At 42.2% G+C, this 20,475-nt stretch overlaps 1 protein-coding gene across 2 annotated transcripts in view; it reads right to left on the reverse strand.

Moving 5' to 3' along the window:
• BTBD7 (BTB domain containing 7) overlaps window positions 1-20,475 on the reverse strand; it is a 104,862-nt gene that overhangs the window by 28,367 nt on the left and 56,020 nt on the right. For both annotated transcript variants that reach the window (XM_007987654.3, XM_073011278.1), the window contains one exon: window positions 209-417. In XM_007987654.3, coding sequence (XP_007985845.1) covers window positions 209-417 — 209 coding nt within the window. The remainder of the gene's footprint in view (window positions 1-208; window positions 418-20,475) is intronic.

Below are 20,475 nucleotides of genomic sequence, written 5' to 3' on the forward strand. Positions count from 1 at the left end.
TTGAGTCATGGCAGCAGGGTACATGAAGAGCCAGTGAGACAGAAGGCTTTTGTTGTACAGCTATGAAGGGGGCAGTTCCTGTGTGGTTTGATTACAGCCTGTTTCTCTTCCCCTGCCCTACCCTAGATGGAAGAGTAATAGAGCACAGATAGATTTTTTTGGTGCACATATGAATGACAATGAGTTTGAGAGGTGTTTAAATGATTACCTGTAGGTAGTCAGACTGGATAGCAGTAAGCAGATGGTCTTTGCTGAGTTCATAAAAAACATCCGAAGTCATGACCTGGGAAAATTCCTCACAGAGGAAATGTAAAGCTTGTCGGTGCACCCATTTAGAGCCATATGGATGAGAACTCCACTTGAGGATGGCAATTAAGGTATCTAATGAGATGCTCTCAGCAATGATATCCTCACAGCCTAAAAGAGAAGGCAAATACTTCTTGAGATTAATCATAAATATTACTTATTGAACATTAGTGTGCTAGGCACTATATTTAAAAGTCACAACAGCAAAAAAGAACTCAAGGAGATAAATAAAATCTCATGAAAATCACCAAAACTTGGTGGGATGGGTTAACGATAGACTATGGCATCCATAGAAAATCTGCTGCCTTACAGAGATGGATCTAGAGAAAAAGGCAGAGAATCGTCCCAAGTTCAAGATAATAAACATCTATGTGCAAATCCAACAATGTGAGTAAGACAGTATAGAGGAAGACATGGGACCAAAGGGGAAAGAAGAGTAGGCAAAAAGGCTGCAGTGGTGGAAACTGGCTAGAGGAAGGATGTGGATGACACCTGACTGATGAGAGAACGCACACCTCAGAATAAGGCAGGTGGGCTGCCGGCTATGCAGACATCCACTCTTTGTATGAAAACATAGCACCTTCCGTTGCTGACAGTTTAATCCTTCAGAAAACAGACAAAATACATCTGAGCTTAATTCTGGCAAACCTGAAAAAGGAAGTGAAAAGGACCAGGATCCTGGAGAAAGCAACTATGGCATTTCAAGAACTCAAGGAAGAAAAGAAAACCTAAGGAGACTCAACTCTCCTCCTCAGGAAAGATCATTTCAAAACATAAAGATAAAATATAAGTAAAAATCTGAGTGACAAAGATTATGGGAGTGAAAATGCCTAAAGTTGAACAGAAATTTTTCTTTTTTTTTTTTTTTTTCTGTTTTTTTTTTTTGAGACAGAGTCTCACTCTGTCACCCAGGCTGGAGTGCAGTGGCCAGATCTCAGCTCACTGCAAGCTCCGCCTCCCGGGTTCACGCCATTCTCCTGCCTCAGCCTCCCGAGTAGCTGGGACTACAGGCGCCTGCCACCAGGCCTGGCTAGTTTTTTGTATTTTTTTAGTAGAGACGGGGTTTCACCGTGTTAGCCAGGATGGTCTCGATCTCCTGACCTCGTGATCCGCCCGTCTCGGCCTCCCAAAGTGCTGGGATTACAGGCTTGAGCCACCGCGCCCGGCCTAGAAATTTTTCATTAAGCTTACTATAAAACAAAAAACAATCCTGATAATGTGAAAACAAACAAACAAACAAAAACAGGCATTTAAACACCACCGCCAGTGGTGGGCGCACTGGCTCATGCTTGTAATCTGAGCACTCTGGGAGGCCAAGGCAGGCAGATCACCTAAGCTCAGGAATTCAAGATCAGTCTGGCCAACATGGTGAAACCCAGCCTCTACTAAAAATACAAAAATTAGTTAGGCATCCTGTAATCCCAGCTACTAATGAGGCTGAGGCAGGAGAATCGCTTGAACTCGAGAGGTGGAGGTTGCAGTGAGCTGAAATCGTGCCACTACACTCCAGCCTGGGAGACAAAGCAAGACTCTGTCTCAAAATTAAATTAAATTAAATTAAACAAACACCACCAAAAATATGGATACACAGAAAGGGCATAAATGAACTCCAGAGACTTCTAAAGTTCAAAGCTATTTGTGAAACCATGAAAAGTGTAAAGATAAAGGGAGTAAATCCCACTTTCAAGTGACAGAAGATAATGAGTAGCAATATGGAGTGTACAAAAAGTAATCCCTCATTCCCTTTTCTGATATGGTACCAGATGAGAAGAAATATCATAGATAACTGCATAACTTGATTTCCACAAAGCATTTGGAAAATATTTCATGATGCTGCTAAACTGTAAGCACCACAAGATAGGGACTGCTATCTTCAATGTATTCCTAGCACTTGTGCTAAATAAAAACGTGTTGAATGTACAAATGAGATCTTTGCAGATAAGATGAAGAGACAGGGGATGGGATGACAGGGCAGTGGTTAACAGAACCATTCATAAATAGCACTGATTAACTTGATGCATGGAGTGGGAAGTTGGTTTTTGCCATGTTTATTAAGAACTTGGGGCCGGGTGCAGTGGCTCGCGCCTGTAATCCCAGAACTTTGGGAGGCTGAGGCGGGTGGATCACCTGAGGTCAGGAGTTTGAGACCAGCTTGGCCAACATGGTAAAAACCCATCTCTACTAAAAATACAAAAATCAGCTGGGTATGGTGGCATGTACCTGTAATCCCAGCTACTTAGGAGGCTGAGGCAGGAGAATTGCTTGAACCCAGGAAGTGGAGGTTACAGTGAGCTAAGATCACACCACTGCACTCCAGCCTGGGCGACAGAGTGAGACCCTGTCTCAAAAACAAACAAACAAAAACCTTGGATAATGATGTGGAAAGTATGTTTCAAAATCTTCAGATAACCCCAAACTTGGAAACACAGTTAAAACCACACTGCAGAGCAGAATCATAATTGCCTAAAAAGACTGATCAAAATGAAGTTGAAATATAACTAGGAGAATTAGTTCTACATTTAATAAATTGATTGCACAGCAGATGATGGTTGGCTTAACTAGAACTATATAAAATATCTGGGTTTTTTTTAACTGAATGAATGCAAAATGTGACATGGGTGTTATAGATCTGAATCTATCTCAGGCTTTTCAGGTACAAGCATCGAGCTGTAATCAAAGGACTAATGTTGCTGCTTTCTGCGGAGTGCTGTGTTGTTCTGGGCCCCGTAGGTCAGTTTAGATGAGCACTGACCAAACTGCAAGAGTCTCAGGAGGGCGAGGGAATAGTAGAGAGTTTGCAACTTATCACAGGAGAAAAGCTCCAAGCAAGAGATTATTTGAGTTATGTAAGAGAATCCTGAGGAGAGACATAAGAGCTGTCTTTAAATGCCTCTTCATGAGGCAGAGGAGAAATAACTGATTTATCCGTTGTTCCCAGGAAACAGACAGATGTTAAAAGCAGGGAGATTTTGGTTCAATGATAAGAAATTTCTAACAATTAGAATTTCCATCCTCCCATCAAAAAAAGGAACCCTCTAGCAAGTGTCAGAGCAGAGGCTGGCTCATCACATTAGGGATAGAGTATAAAGAACCCTGACGCTGGAAAGGGAACTAAGGTCAGAAGACATCCAAGCTGATTTCATCACAAAGACAAAACCGGTTTTTATAAAGATGGTAACAGAGCAAGTAAAAGACATATTTATTCTAAGCACTAAAAGAATATCCCTATAAGGAACACAATGAGACCACCACATTTATATCCACATATAGATGACACCCAAAGGCATGAAGATGTGCTGATGAGAAGCGGGAAATATGCGAAAATTTTCAACAGTCATCATTTTATGAAGAGCCTTTGAGCCTTGAATGCCGAGCTGAGGAGGACAGACCTCATTCAGTAGCCAGTGGAAGACCTCTGTTGGCCTGTTGTTTTAAAGTGGGTATTGGAATAGAATTGAGTGGGATGAGTCAATCTGATAGGAAAGGCAATCTTATAGATGTGTTTGGGAGTAAAGCAGGGGAAATGAGAGAAAAGCTGGTTATTTAAAATGATGTATCACAATCCTACGAAACCAGGATACTGGCAGAGGTGAAGAAAAAGAATGATAGATAACATGATCACAAATATTTAAACTGCTGAGGTTTACAAAGAAGCAGGATACAGTAGGAAAAAAAATGGGCTTTAAAATCAGACAGATTGGACTCGAAATCCTAGCTCTGCCACTCAGTAGCAAAATCACTTTAGGCAAATCACTTAACTCTCAAGAGTCTGAAATGTTCTCATCTGCAAAGCTGAGATTGTTTCCTACCTCACAGGGTTGTTATGGGATTTAAATCAGATCATACTCTTGACACTCCACATTTGTTCAAACAGTCTGGAGTACCTAAGCCGAGTACCCTGCATACCCAGCTCTTTTCACTGCCTGGTGATATCACCTGCCCCACGGCCTTCACCTCATTATATCCCTGACTTCCCAGTTGATAGCTCCAAGCCTGAGCTGACTCCCAGTCACACCTGACTTTCACATGGATTTTCCACAAACATCTTAAATGCCAAAGTCAATTCATTTCCTCTGGGAAATCTGGTCCTCTTCAGTCACCAAAGCCAGAGGTCTGAGTGCTATCATGGGGTCCATCTCCGGACGCCCATAACCAATCTGTCACCAGATGCTGTTCATTCTTCTTTTCAATCCAACCCCTCCACAGAATCTCCACTGAATTTTCACCACCTCCTTTTCAGAACCTGATACTTTTCCCCTGCATTATTGAAATGGCCTTTAAAAAAATTTCCACCTCCAGTCTTTCCCCTTCTAATCTGCTCTCTGTACTGTTGCCAGAATGATCTTTTAAAATGTAAATTATATATGCCTCTTTAACGAATTATTCAATAGCTTCATGCTACAAATGATTTCAACAAAAAGTCCAAGCTACGTCTCCCTTGATAATCTGGCACCTGCCTACTCCCCAGCCCATCCCTGAGCAGACTCTACACCCCAGTCATACTTCGTCCCTTCCAATTCCCCAGAAGCCCACCAAACGCTTGCACCTCCAGGCTTTTGCGTGTGTTGTTCCACTTTTCTGAAATGCCCCTAATTCTTTTTCTTAACTTCTCTGCATCTTTAAGTCTCAGCTTAGATGCTGCCTCTTTTAAGAGCCTACTTTGATACTGCTCCTCAAAGTCTTAGGTCAGGTGTTCCTCCTACCTAAAAGTTTCTCTGGTACCCTGTGTTTGTCTATAACAGCACAAAACTCTCATACTACTATATCTTTCTTATATATATTTGTCTGACTCTTCCACCAGACTAAGCTCCTTTTCAGTAAAGGCCCCATTTTATCTGATTCTATAGTGTCTGGCACCTAGTAAATAACTAAAAGCAAATAACAGTAACTAACACTCTTGAAAACAATTAGGCTCTGTGCTAATTGCTTGCTTTAGAATATTTAATTTTAGCACTTCTTCTCAAAGGAGATTATTATTACCGTTATCATCCCCATTTTATGATGAGAAAACTAAGGCTCACGAAGATTAAATAAGTTATTCAAGGTTACACATCTAGGAAGAAGCCAAGTCCTACCAAAACATATCCTTCCTTCCTCTCCCAAAAGGTCCCCCGTCTTCCTGCTTTTTATGCCTTTAACTTAGGTTTTTTTTTTTTTTTTTGAGACAGAGCTTTGCACAGCCGCCGAGGCTGGAGTGCAGTAGCGCGATCTTGGCTCGCTGCAACCATCATCTCCTGGGTTCAAGTGATTCTCCCGTCTCAGTCTCCTGAGTAGCTGGGATTACAGGCACCCACCATCATGCCCAGCTAATATTTTGTATTTTAGTAGAGACGGGGTTTCACCATGAAAGCCAGGCTGGTTTTGAACTCTTGACCTCAGGTGATCCGCCCGCCTCGGCCTCCCAAAGTGCTAGGATTACAGGCGTAAGCCACTGCACCCAGCCCTAACTTAGGACTTTTTCTAATCACTGCTCATTAGAACTTATTTAGAACTACTTCTCTCACGAGCAGAAAGTACCTTATAAATACACCAAACATGGTGATATTAACTCAAAAATGTAAAAGGAAGACAAGTAAACAACTGGAATGTTGGTAATGTCAAAATTAATGTTTTAATCTGATGGTAAAGGATTTCAATTAATGATAATAAGACTTTGTCAAAGTTATCAATATTGGAATGAAAATGTAAATATACCAGCAAGGCAGAAGGGATGCTGGCAGGGAAAGGCCAACAAGCGGGTGCTGGGAAGCTTTACATGGTGCCACATCCTTGGTAATGGACAAGTTCTGTAGGTCCAAAACCATCAGCACACTCAAAGATGATCAGACTCTCGGTGAAAAAGTGATCCTAACACAAACCCATGACACACGTGCAGATCACAATGCTTACTCATGGGCAGTACAGGGAGTCAGTTCTAGTGAGCAGAATGTCATGTATTCTCTCTCGGCACTTTGCAAACTATCACGAGTCATGCTACAGTTTTTTCTTTCTTTTTAAATTTCCAATGTGTCCTGGACCAGTACTTTATTCAGCAAAAACACCTCTTGAATATTGTGGCAATTGTTTAAAGTTTCTAAATGCTTGTTAATTTCTGTACCTAGCTCACTCACTGTGGACGTGCTTGGAATAGTACCGCTCTGTCTAGAGTCCCTTTCCTCTTCTGGGAACGGGGCTGGCCTTACCTCCTACCATGTGAAGAGCGCACTGTGACTAGCTTATTGGTCCCAGGAGGAGAATGAGTAGCCCTGGGAACACAGCCACCCCTGCTGACTCACAGTGGCAATGAGAGAGGTCCCAGTTGCTGCAAACTGAAGCAGAAATGCCCCACCTAACCCAGAAACTTAAGAGAAATAAATGTTCATTGTGATATACCACTGAGGTTCTCAGGTTGTTTCTTACACAGCAATGGTTGACTAATAAACCAGTTAGATATTTTTAGATCAACTCAAGAACTTTTTTTATTTTTTGAGATGGAGTTGCACTCTTATTGCCAGACTGGAGTGCAGTGGTGTGATCTCAGTTCACTGTAACCTCAGCTATCTGGGTTCAAGCAATTCTACTGCCTCAGTCTCCTGAGTAGCTGGGATTACAGGCGCCCACCACCACACCCAGCTAATTTTTGTATTTTCAGTAGAGACAGGATTTTGCCATGTTGGCTAGGCTGGTCTTGAACTCCTGACCTCAGGTGATCCACCCGCCTCAGCCTCCCAAAGTGCTGGGATTACAGGCGTGAGCCACTGTGCCTGGCCAAAAGCTTTTATTAACAGCCAAGCATGGTGGTGGGCATCTGTAATCCCACACTTTAAGAGGCTGAGGCAGGTAGATTACCTGAGGTCAGGAGTTCGAGACAAACCTGGCCAATATGGCGAAACCCAGTCTCTACTAAAAATACAAAAATTAGCTGGGTGTGGTGGCATGTGTCTGTAGTCACAGCTACTCGGGAGGCTGAGGCAGGAGAATCCCTTGAATCCAGGAGGCAGAGGTTGCAGTGAGCCAAAATCGCACCACTGCACTCCAGCCTGGGCAACAGAGCGAGACTCTGTCTCAAAACAAAAAAAAGGGAAGCTTTTATTAACAATTTCCTGGTAACAGAAAAATTCCACCTGCAGCCAAGGCATTTAATGGATAAAAGGCACCAATATATTCCACTCAGACAGATTTTCAATGATGCTGTTGGGAGGTTGGCAGGTAGTACAAAGTCAACTTCTTACAATTTCTTTTGCTTATACAGATCCATCGCCTACTTATTTAATCCTTTCCTCTATTCTCTTTTACTAGGATATTTTCTTTCTAATCCTTAATGTGAGCAAAAATACCTTCCCTCAAAAAATTGAGTCACATAACTAATAAGAATGAATGACCAAGGCTGAAGGCTGAGACATAAAGAGCTAACAAATCAATCTGAAATTCAGTAACACAAAATGACTGTATTGCTGCATGTTACATAGGATCACTTTCTGTTTTTATTATCAATTTTTGTTTCTCTTCTTCATGTTCCTCTGGTAACTAAAAAAAAGTCTCAATGTTGACAGTTCTCCTGAATACACTATCAGGATCTTTGTTTCCCCCTTACTTATTATTCCTACAATGCCACCCTACTTGTTTCACCAATACCAGTGGGAAAACTTTCCACTGGCTCATGTCCATCAGGAAATGTATAAACGGCTTCCAGATTCATATTGAGGTTGGGGTGGAAAAAGGAAGGAGGAAACAGGCAATGGGGAAGGGAAAAAGGAACAGGGAGATTACAGCTTGCCATGCAACATAAAACAAGACCGTAAGTTTAGAGGAGGGCCAGCCTTAGACTTGGCGTGGTGACTCTTCAGAGGCACCAGAGTTAGAAATAAGACTTCAAGTACAAACAGGCTTGAAAGAAAACTTGCTTCAATTCTTTCTTACTAACCAGTATATGACTGATTCAGAATCCTGGGAAAAGAAATTAAGAAATAAAGGAAGTGAGTGTGGCAGGCAGTGAAAGACCATAGGTTTTAAATTCAGGCAGCTGCATCACAAATTCTCGACCCTCACTTAGCCTGTGCCAGATTAAAATACATCCTGTCTGGGTGCAATGGCTCACACCTGAAATCCCAGCACTATGGGAGGCCAAGACGGGTGGATCGTTTGGGCTCAGGAGTTCAAGACCAGCCTGGGCAATATGATGAAACCCTGTCTCTACAAAAAATACAAAAATTAGGTGGGTGTAGTGGTGCATGCCTGTAGTCCCAGCTACTCAGGAGGCTGAGGTGGGAGGATCGCTTAAGCATGGAGGGTAGAGGTGGCAGGGAGCCAAGAGATGGCACTGCACTCCAGCTTGAATGACAGAGTGAGACCCTGTCTCAAAAAAACAAAACAAAACAAAACAAAAACTACATCCTGTGGGTGGGTGCAGTGGCTCACGCCTGTAATCCCAGCACTTTGGGAGGCCGAGGCAGGTGGATCATGAGGTCAGAAGAAACCCCGTCTCTACTAAAAATGCTACTCATGACCTCAGGAGGCTGAGGCAGGAGAATCGCTTGAACCTGGGAGGCAGAGGTTGCAGTGAGCCGAGACTGCACCACTGCACTCCAGCCTGGGCGACAGAACGAGACTCTCTGTCTCAAAAACAAACAAAAAAACCCCCCTACATCCTGTGAGTCTTATTTTCTCATGTCAGCTGAAAGAATCTGAAGTTCTGAGGATTATGCTGGAAATTGGGGAGCAATGTGTCTATCCAATACCCTAGAAATCTTAAATTTCTACTCTGCCTTTCTGGCCTCCTTTGACCTCAATGTCTAACCTGTCAATGTGTCCTATAGATTTGTCCTTCAGAACATCCTTCAATTAGCCTCTCTTCCATTCCCACTAGATCACCACCTTTGTTCAAATCCTTAGCATCTCACATACCAATTACTGAAAAGTTTCCTACTGTCTCCCTCCACCCAGGACTCCAGTGCATACAGAGCACACTATTGAAAGGTTTAAGTTTTCTAAAACAGCACTATCATCACATCATACCTACAAATCTATTCTTAAAAGGCAACCAAGAATTCCTAATCCAAAGCAAAAACCGAGTGTCAGATATAAGGGTGAGAAGACAAGTTAACCTGCACCTCAGTGTTCTGCACTGTCGGTCCTTAGATGCTGTGACTCTGAGAGCTGGTTGGATGAACGCTCCTCTCTACTATTTCTCAGGAGGACAATTCTGAAGAAGAGGCTAAACCCAGGTGTCTGCAGTGGTGACCAGCTCAACGACCCACTGCTGTAGTGCTCCCCCTCACTCCTATTCATGGTTCATGGGATACTTACTGAATAAATGACCTGCATGTAAGCCTTTGATTTGGGATGTGCTTTCAGCAGGGATTGTGAGGAATGGGAGGAGACATCCAGCAAAGATAGCTAGTAACAGAAATGGCCCTAGAAAATAAGGTTCTTGAGTGAGATTCTAGATCTCCCTTACTCATTGACTGAATGGCAAAAGGTTTCCCCTCCCATTCCTCCTGGTAGGTGGCATGGTGATAACCCCTGTACATAAGTAGCATGACAACACCAGGAGCAGATGAAAATGAGGTTTATGTGGAAGGTAAAGTATCAGATCACCAATCATGGTGGCACTTGAACGGAATGGAAACATTAGTGATTATAAGGCCTAGATACTGGCTGGATTAACAGCTTTACAGGCCATGAACAAAGAATGACAGGCTCAGGTTAGCCAACCCTTAAATCTAGGCATTCTTCAAAGTCTGAAGACTTCCAGGTCAGTGTTTGAAAAGACCCTATTTCTTGCAGCTGCAGGGCAGAATGCCAAAATTCAGGCTCAAGACTTAATTTTAAGGATATCAGAACCACTAAGGAGATACGAAAGCAAGCCTTGACAGCTATTCCATGATAAAATCTGGGTCCTGATAGGAACACTTGGACACAGAAACCTGGAATGGGGATATTTGGGTGGCTTAGCTGAGAATATTAAACCCCAAGATTTACCTGAATTTTCTGGGCTAGGAGAAGCAGCTCCCCCAACTCCTTACTAGAAAGCAGCAGCCTCCTTCATCTGGAGACCCTGCAGGTGCCTGAAAAGATAATGCTTGTTCTCTTTAAGATCAGTTCCTGCCTTCTCTCACTACCTCCAAACCAATAATGAGGATCATGTTCCCAGCACAGTCTGATTGGGAAAATACAGTCCCTGTTCTGGGAGGAAAGAGTGTAGACACCCAAAGAATTATAAGACCTGGCTATCTGCACTGGCAGGTCCTGAAGGTACACTTGTACAAGTGGATACTGTGTTGGACAAGGTGCAATGTCTGTGGCAATACAATAGCAGTTCATTCAGAACCCAGGGGATTCACTGCGGCATCTTCTGGTGCTTCTTTGCTGAGGGATGACAGAGACCTAGTGATTGTAGCAACTACTGACAAAGAAACTAAGAGTTCAAATACCTCTGGGATGAAGGTCTGGATCACACCTGGTAGGCTGCCTAGGCCTGCTGAAGTAGTGGCAAAGAATGACAACAATCTAGTTTGGGTGAGGGAAGAAGGACATTATGATAATTGTTTCCCCACCATCTCCATCACTATATGGTTCCAAGTCACAGTTGGCCAAGAGAAATGTGTGAAATCTGGAAGGTAGACAAGAGGCAGTGCCCAAAGTCACTGTGATGTGGTGACTGCTAGTTGCAGAGGTGCCAGGGGACACTAGTTTTTCCTCTGCTCTGCATCCAGCTCTTCCAACTGCAGCCTTGCTGACCAACACTGGCACTGTGCCCGTCCCCAGATACATGGCTGCAGATCCAGACACAACAGCCATTCTCCATGAGCTTGCCCTTTGCAGTCCCACTTTGGTGGCTGGATGCGCTTGGCTTCTCGGGTTGACTGGCTGGTAACTCCTCTGAATCCTATTCTCCCTTTTGGACTTACTTCCCCAGCTTCTCCTTCAATTGTTTAAGGTCCAATTCCTAGAATAATTCCCTTATCCTGTAAGTCAGAGTTGCTCAGCTTCCCTGATTGAATTTGGATGAGTTATCATGAAAATATCAGATGAAACTTCCAGCCAGCTGTACAGCTGGACTGTGGCTAATCCCATCCTCTTCCTTGATTGAGTCTTTTGAAGAGGTGTGGGTAGCCACCATCTTGAAGCTTCGGTGATGACGGAGCACACGAACTGATATGAGTGATGCAAGAAGCAGACTAAATTAAGCAACTCTTGTGCCCACTGCACAACCACTCTGCCTTTCACCAGAGCAGCCCAGTTACAGCACCCTGCCTCAGCTGTACCTTTGTATCTTTCATTGTCTGCTGTGAAAATTCTGACCCTTGGAGTCGGCACCTCTGGGAATCTGCTAGGCACCTGTCCATATGCAAACCATGAGATGCAAGGGAGTGAACACCCTATTGGAAACACTTTTCCAGTGGAGAGATGGAGGCTGGTAGGTAAATGTCCCCTCTTGTTTTTTTTTTTTTTTTTTTTTTTTTTTTTGAGACAGAGTCTCGCTCTGTCGCCCAGGCTGGAGTGCAGTGGCCGGATCTCGGCTCACTGCAAGCTCCGTCTCCTGGGTTTACGCCATTCTCCTGCCTCAGCCTCCCGAGTAGCTGGGACTACAGGCGCCCGCCACCTCGCCCAGCTAGTTTTTTTTTTTTTTTTTGTAAGTAGAGATGGGGTTTCACCGTGTTAGCCAGGATGGTCTCGATCTCATGACCTCGTGATTTGCCTGTCTCGGCCTCCCAAAGTGCTGGGATTGCAGGCTTGAGCCACCGCGCCCGGCCATTGTCCCCTCTTTCTTCCCTCTGGAAGACAATCCTGAAGTACATTCCACGTGGCTTATCAGTGAGTTCCAGTAGGATTATGCCTGACTGACCACAGCAGTGATCAGTTCAGAACACCTGCTTGTATTGGCTTGCTCTCTTTCCATTTCACTAATCAGTTACCCACTCCTATTCTCTGGGAGAACTTCCCAAAATAAACTATTTGCTTGCAAGTCCTTATACGAGACTCTACCTTTTGGAGAGAACCCAGGCTAAGAGGAGATACAAAAATCTCCAGTCTTGACACTGGTCTACAAGATGTAATGTTATTTTTAATTGCCACTCTAGATTTTGGTCAAACTAATGGGCCAACCAGCCCTGGATTCCAGATTACCTTTCTAGACTTTCATTTTAAAAAATTTGAGCTTTGTGCAGGCTCTGTACTATAAATGAGGGATACAATGATAAATAATACAGCTCTTGATCTCAAGAAGCTAACAATGCTCTAGAAAGGTAGAAAAGTAGGCAATCTCACCTCTATGTAGTAAGTACTACAAAAGGGGTGTACAAAAGGCTATGGTACACAATGGGGGGGCTACCTAAATTCTCAGGTGGAGTGAGAATGGCAAGCGATAGAATCTACATATAACCCACTACTGTGTGAACACCAGAAAATGGAGATGAGGGTTCACCTTAGGGTCTACTGGTTGTACTACATTTATGGCCACCTTAGTAATATACTTTCTGACAGACTGGACAATCCAAATCACTTTAGTTTGCTTAGTACCCTTATTCCTTTTATCTTCTTCAGCATTCTTTTCTCAGAACACACCTAACTTTACCACTTCTCTGAGGAGTGGGAAGAATATAATTTTATATTTTAGGCAAGGATGCATTATAGTTTGGCAAAAAAATTTTAAAAGTTGTCTTTTTCTGTGTTTTGTTTCTTATATCTTTGTAGCTAACATTTGGAATTTGATTTTCCCTGTTGGGTAAAGAGGCATAATACAGAGTATAGTCTTAAAGTTGCTTAACAGTGGTCACTTAACAGGAATACCATCTGAGGAAAGCATTGTTAGGCAATTTCATCATCGTGTGAACATCAGTGTATGCACACAAACCTAGATGGTATAAGGCCTATTCCACACCTAGGGTACACAGTATATAGGCCATTGCTCATAGGCTACGAATCTGCACAGTGTGTCACTGTATTGAATACTGTAGGCAACTGTAATGCAATGGTATTTGTTCAGTGAAACACATCTAAACATCAAAAAGGTACTGTGAAAGTGCATTATTATATAACCTTAGAGGACCACTGTTGTCCATGTGGTCTGCTGCTTACTGAATCATCATGTGGTACATGACCATTTATCCACAAAGCAGCATATCTTTCAAGTCTCTGTTTCAAGTGTCTTGGCCACGCATGGTGGTTCATGCATGTAATCCCAGGACTTTGGGAGGCTTAGGCAGGGCAGATCTCTTGAGCCCAGGAGCCCAAGACCAGCCTGGGCAACAGCGTGAGACCTGGTCTCTAAAAACAAATTTAAAAATTAGCCAGCCATGGTGGCATATGCCTGTAGTCCCAGCTACTTGGTAGGCTGAGGTGGGAGAACTGATTGAGCTTGGGAGGTCAAGGTTGCAGTGAGCTGTGATCATGCCACTGCAGTACTCCAGCCTGGGCAACAGAGCGAGACCTTGTCTCAAAAAAAGTCTTACAAGATTCTCCTGCAAGAGCTAAATGCCAGTCAGGCATTACTAATACTACACTTCCAATCTAAATATCTTTTTATGCTCCCTTTCAATACATTTTAGGTTATGTTCTGAGACAATCTCTGGATTATCTATCTGGAAGGGTACACAGGAACCTGTAACACTGGTTGCCTCTGTCAAGGGCAACTGAGTGGCTGGGGAACAAAGCTGGAAGGGCAGGGGACTCTTTACTGAATATCATGTTGAATTCTGTTCCGTGTGAATTTATTACCTATTAAAAGTTAAATTTAAAAAAAGTACCACCAGGCTATGGAAGCTGCCAGAAGTTCTTTTCTTTAGTGCTCTGTAAAAAATTAATCACTGACTACAAAACCAAGTGAATACTGGAAAGGAAATGAGAAGGCTGTCTACCTGGAGAACATTAATCCCTTCTAATGGGAAAGAGGCAATCACTGAGATTCACGCTGCATGTGTGTGAAAAGGTACACAATATTTATATTCTTTATTCTTATAGCTTCTGACAAGTTGTGCGAGAGACAAAAGCAGACAAAGCTGGAAAAGCAGCTGAAAACTTCTAGGGAATAACTTTAGTAACTTAGTAGAGGAGACTAAAGCATGCAGACAATTCATGAACGATTTCTCTTCAAGCCATGACACACACACACACACACAGATTAATAATAATTTTTTTTTTTTTTGAAATGGGAGTTTCACTCTGTCACCCAGGCTGGGGTGCAGTAGCATGATCTCAGCTCACTGCAACCTCTGTCTCCTGGGTTCAATCAATTCTCTCACTTTAGCTTCCCGAGTAGCTGGGATTACAGGCATGCACCACCATGCCCAGAGAATTTTTGTATTTTTAGTAGAGACAGGGTTTCACCATGTTGGCCAGGCCTGTCTTGAACTCCCAACCTCAGATGATCTGCCCACCTTGGCCTCCCAAAGCGCTGGGATTACAGGTGTGAGCCACCACGCCTGGCTCACATTAATAATTCTTAAGGTACTTAATTGACTAGATTGATATTTCTTTAATGTTTACTTCATAAATTAGTGTTATCTACTACAGCATTTAAAATGTTTACATTTAAGTGTGGGGGGTAATGAGAATAGCATAATGAAGGGAAAGCATTCATGGGAATGTCAGTTCTCTGCACAAAGACACCACATATAGCCCTCTACTGTAATGCAGGGGGAGCTAACTCTGGGACCTACAGGATGCCTGAACTCTGAAACTGAACACATTCTTATATTCAGGCATCCTGCTGGAAGAGAGATAAAGGATACACCATTAGAGCTGGACTGACCAGAAACCCAATTCCAATTATCTTTAGCTGTGTGATGTGTGAAATCTTTGCCTGTTTCCTTATCTGAAAATTGTGTATAATACCATCTACCCTAGGGGGTTACTTTGAGGATTAAATAATATGCACACAGCTCTTAGTCCATTGCTTACCTTATGGTAAATGAATGACAGCTATTACTGTAATCAAAGTTCCCTGATAAGGGTACCCACTGTACTGATGTATTCTACCACCAAAGCAAGCACAGGATTTGCGGGGTGTGCAAAGGGGAAGGGAGGGAGCGTAGTTTGAAGAGAGCAGGGCAAGTCAAACATCTGTAATGAGAACAGAAACAGTGACAAACCAAATGTATAATTTCCTGTCACAGATTTATTAAAATGTTAAATAAAAACAATACTTTTTTTTTTTGAGACGGAATCTTGTGCCGTCGCCCAGGCTGGAGTACAGTGGCCCGATCTCAGCTCACTGCCAGCTCTGCCTCCCGGGTTCATGCCATTCTCCTGCCTCAGCCTCCCGAGTAGCTGGGACTACAGGTGCCTGCCACCACGCCTGGCTAATTTTTTGTATTTTTAGTAGAGACGGAGTTTCACCGTGTTAGTCAGGATGGTCTCAATTTCCTGACCTCATGATCCGCAAAAAAAAAAAAAAAAAAAAAAAAACCAAAACAAAAAAACACCAATACTCCTACTCAGTAGCTGAAAAATTCAGCAGTTCACAACTCTTTGAAAACAAAAGCTAGCCATTTACACCTATACTTTGTTTACTATCCTTAGACCATTACCCCACTATTGATGAATAGTAAATTATTATAATGGCATTAAAGAATATCATTGAAGGGAAAAACCAAAGCTTTTGGGGTACAGTTATGTAATTATGTTTTTCGGCCAGGCGTGGTAGCTCACGCCTGTAATCCCAGCACTTTGGGAGACCGAGGTGGGTGGATCACTTGAGGTCAGGAGTTCGAGACCAGCCTGGCGAACATGGTGAAATCCCATCTCTACTAAAAACACAAAAAATTAGCCAGGAGTGGTGGCAGACACCTGTAATTTCAGCTACTTGGGAAGCTGAGGTAGAATCGCTTGAACCCAGGAGATGGAGGTTGCAGTGAGCTGAGATCGCGCCACTGCACTCCAGTCTGGGCAACAAGGCTGAAACTCCGTATGCAAAAAAAAAAAATGTTTTTCAGAAAACTTTCTGATATCTTCTGGTTGGTTACCTCTTACATATGATCATGTGCTCCCTTCAAAACAGTGCACCTCACAGATGATTTCTTCTCAGAGATCATATTCCCTCTTCCCCTACCTGGGAAAGAGTAGCTCTGGAATCACAGGGACCAGGATTCAAATCTTGGCCTTAACACTTTCTAGCTGTAATATGGTAATGCAATGGTATTTGTTCATCTAAACACATCTAAACATTAAAAAGGTACAGTGAAAATATGTATTTTATAACCCTATAGGACCACCGTTGTACATGTGGTCTGCTCTTGACTGAAACATCATCATGTGGTACAAGATTATCTATCCATATAGAAGCATATCTTTCAAGTTTCTGTCCCTTTTAATAGTCTTGGCCATGCACAGTGGCTCAGGCATGTAATCCCAGCACTTAGGTGAGTGACAATATTTTTAATCCCCAGTTCAGCTGTAAATGGAGGAAAAACCTACCATAGAGGACAACATGAGTAAAGTGCTTGACAACAGTGCCTGAGAAAGAACAGGTGCTCCACAAATTCTCCTGAACAAATTATTACATACAGCATAAAACTTTTAAAAAGAATTAGTAATTCTGATATAAAATTTACAGATTTCATCTACTTACAGCAGAATGTATGTACTTTTAAAGCCCCCACTATTTTTAGAACATTTCTTACGGTCTTTGCATGCTGCACCCAAAGAGAGCTTTCGGAAAATACAAATGTAATCAGGCCACAAGATTTACCATAGTAAGGATAAAGCCAATTGTCTCAGTTTAGTATACTGAATTATCTTAGAGCCATTTGCCTCTGTTGCCTCATTTCTTGCCACACCTCTCTTTGCAACCCCAGTCTCTCCAGCCAAAAAGGCCTAGCTCTCATTTTTCTCTAGGCCAGTTCCTGCCGCCTGATATGCCTTTCACCTCCAATCTTTGCTTAACTCCTACTCATTCTCCAGGTCTCATTCTCTGGGAAGTTTCTGATAATGTTCTCCTGCCTTCCCCTTCCATACTGGGGTCTGGGGCTTCTCGCCCTTCTAGGTACTCCCCCAGCATCCAGTGTTCTATTAGGGCACTCACACTGTAGCTGCCTATCAGTACTTAACACTGGACTATCCTTTTCTTCTTCTTTTTTTTTTTTGTAGAGACAGTCTCGCTCTGTTGCCAGGCTGGAGTGAAGTGGCATGATCTCAGCTCACTGCAACCTTCGACTCCCAGGTTCAAGCGACTCTCCTGCCTCAGACTCCTGAGCAGCTAGGATTACAGGAGCCCACAACCATGTCCAGCTAATTTTTGTATTTTTAGTAGAGACAGTGTTTCACCATGTTGGCCAGACTGATGGACTATCATTTTCATTACTTTAATCTCAGGATCTGGCATACAGTAAGAGCTCAATAAGTGTTTGTTAAATGAGTGAGTATAGGAATCATGGTGCTAACTCTATACAAAGGGGCTTGAGTTGATAGGCTATATCTTTTTTAGGCCCAATAATGCCCCACTGTTACCTTTATATGCTTGAAAACTAGGACAGCAGCTGTTCTCACGTTTCCAGACCTAATGTGATGATGAGATTTGTAATACTGTATCCATCTATTTTTATTTAATCTACTGCCTCTAAAAATTTGACATCAAAATGTAGTTTAGAAGTGGTGTTCACACCATGGAAAACTTTAGCTTCTTACTATTTTTACTGTTCATACTTATAAACAAAAAACTATCAATCGAGGGTTTAAGATGAGGCATAAGAACAACAACTAATCATGCAGTTTAGCTTAGAAAAATTTGACTGCTCATAATAGATACAAGCTCAGATGTCAAAAGATTTAGAAACACAAGGTAATGTCCATGTATTTTCCGGAGATAATTTAGTGAATCGGTTTCAAAATTCAGCATTGTTGTTTAATGTAAACAATGTAAACTTCAATTAGAAAGGAACACTGACAATGAAAACCCAATATAAAAACCAAACAAACCACTTCAGGCTGAAGATGAATATTGCTAGAAACAAAGACATTTAAGTGTGCAAATATATTTTCAGTTTTTTGGCACTACTTTCAGATGTATGTATATTTCACCTGTAAATTTTATGACACGTATAATATTTGTCAGATGTTTTATAAACATAAACGTCACTAAGTATGAGATAAATAAAAATGTTTTAGTGCCAAGGATCATAACAGAGCTCAAAGTCTTTTAATATATCAAATAATCCCCTTGTGGAGACGTATTTAGTAAGACCAGCCCACGTTAATTTACAATAGAGACTAAATATATGAAAACATGGTTGAAGCCAAGCAGTTTCTGGACAGTTAATATTCACTGAGAGTTTTAGCAGTCCCATCATATATATACTCTGAACTAAGAGTCGGTATTCTGAAGATATTATTTATAAAAAGGTACCTTTTTTTTTTTTTTTTTTGAAACAGATCTTGCTCTGTCATCCAGGCTGAATCACAGCTCACTGAAGCCTTGACCTTGGTGGACTCAAGTAATCCTCCCATCTCAGCCTTCTAAATGGCTGAGACTATAGGCACCCACCACCATGCCCAGTCAATTTTTGTTTTGTTCTGTTTTTGAGACAGGGTCTTACTCTGTCACCCAGGCTGGAGTGCAGTGTCATGATCTTGGCTCACTACAATCTGCCTCTTGGGCTCCTGATCCTCCCACCTCAGCCTCCCAAATAGCTGGGACCACAGGTGTGTACCACTATGCCTGGCTTTTTTTCTTTTTGTAGAGATGGAGTTTCACCATGTTATCCATGCTGATCTCAAACCCCTGGACTCAAGCATCTACCTGCCTTGGCCTCCCAAAATGCTGGGATTACAGACATGAGCCACTGTGCCCTGTCTAATTTTTGTACTTTTTTTTTTTTGTAGAGGCAGAGTTTTACCATGTTGCCCAGGCTGGTCTCAGTCTCAAACTCCTGGACTCAGGCCATCCACTTGCCTCAGCCTCCCCAAGTGCTGGGATTAAAGGCATGAGCCGCCTCACCTAGCCAAAAAGGTACTTTTTGTTGATAGTAGTTATCACAGAGGAGTGAGATTTTATAGTTCTTAAGCACTTTTAGTAGTATCTGTGTTATCTGACTACCTGACCTATTACTTATATTTTTAGACAGTAACTTAAAAAATATCAGTTATTCAACAGTAAACTCTATATATATTGACATAAACATTTTCCCAAGGTTTATTATGAAAAAAAGTAATATATATAGTGTGATGCTATTTATAACAGAATAAGATATGCACGTTAAATACACACACAGACATGCACATATAAAGATTTGTAAGGAAAACCATCAAACTGTTCACAGTATGTCACTAAAAAGGATTTGGGAAAAGCATTGTTAGTAGGCGAAGATACACTTTCTGCAATGTTTCTGTATCATTTCTTTCTTCACCCAGCAATGGGCATGAACTGTTTTTGAAATGAATTAATTCAGAGGTAAAGTTTTACTAGAGAATTATTACAGGAGATGGTTTATTTATGAATGTTATCAATCGTATTATCTAAAGTCTGCTGAAGTGCAAAGTATACATGAAACTTGATCACTGAGTGTAGAGTAGGTGCTCAATACATTCTTGTTTTGAAGTTCATCTTTTGATCTGTTGAAGTAGCCTTGGAGAGGTAGCAACTTAGGATTTGTTACCTCATTTCTATTACAGGAAGCATAACAGCAGTTACCACATAGGTTACTTTAAAGATTAAGTGAGGTATTCCATAAAAAGAGCTTAGTACAGTGTTTTCACAGTAACAGCTAAGTAATATCATTATCAATCTATCTTAATTCTTGGAATAGTTTCTTTTCCACTTCTACAACTAGAAGTAAACAGAATTGTTACATCTCATGATAGTCTTCCTCTGGATATTTTAGAAGATAAAAGCAATGTTTTTTTTTTTTTTTTTTTGAGACTGAGTCTCGCTCTGTCGCCCAGGCTGGAGTGCAGCGGTGCGATCTCAGCTCACTACAACTTCTGCCTCCCGGGTTCAAGCGATTCTCCTGCCTCAGCCTCCCAAGTAGCTGGGATTACAGGCGTCTGCCACCACATCTGGCTAATTTTTGTATTTTTAGTAGAGATGGGGTTTCACGATGTTGGCCAGGCTGGTCTCGAACTACTGATCGCGTGATCTGCCTGCCTTGGCCTCCCCAGGTGTTGGAATTACAGGCATGAGCCACTGAACCTAGCCTATGCTTGGTTTTAAGGCAGAAACTTCAACTCTATCTCAACTCTGAGTTTGAAAAGCCA

Source organism: Chlorocebus sabaeus, chromosome 24 (genome assembly GCF_047675955.1).
Source record: "Chlorocebus sabaeus isolate Y175 chromosome 24, mChlSab1.0.hap1, whole genome shotgun sequence".
Classification (NCBI taxonomy): Eukaryota; Metazoa; Chordata; class Mammalia; order Primates; family Cercopithecidae; genus Chlorocebus; species Chlorocebus sabaeus.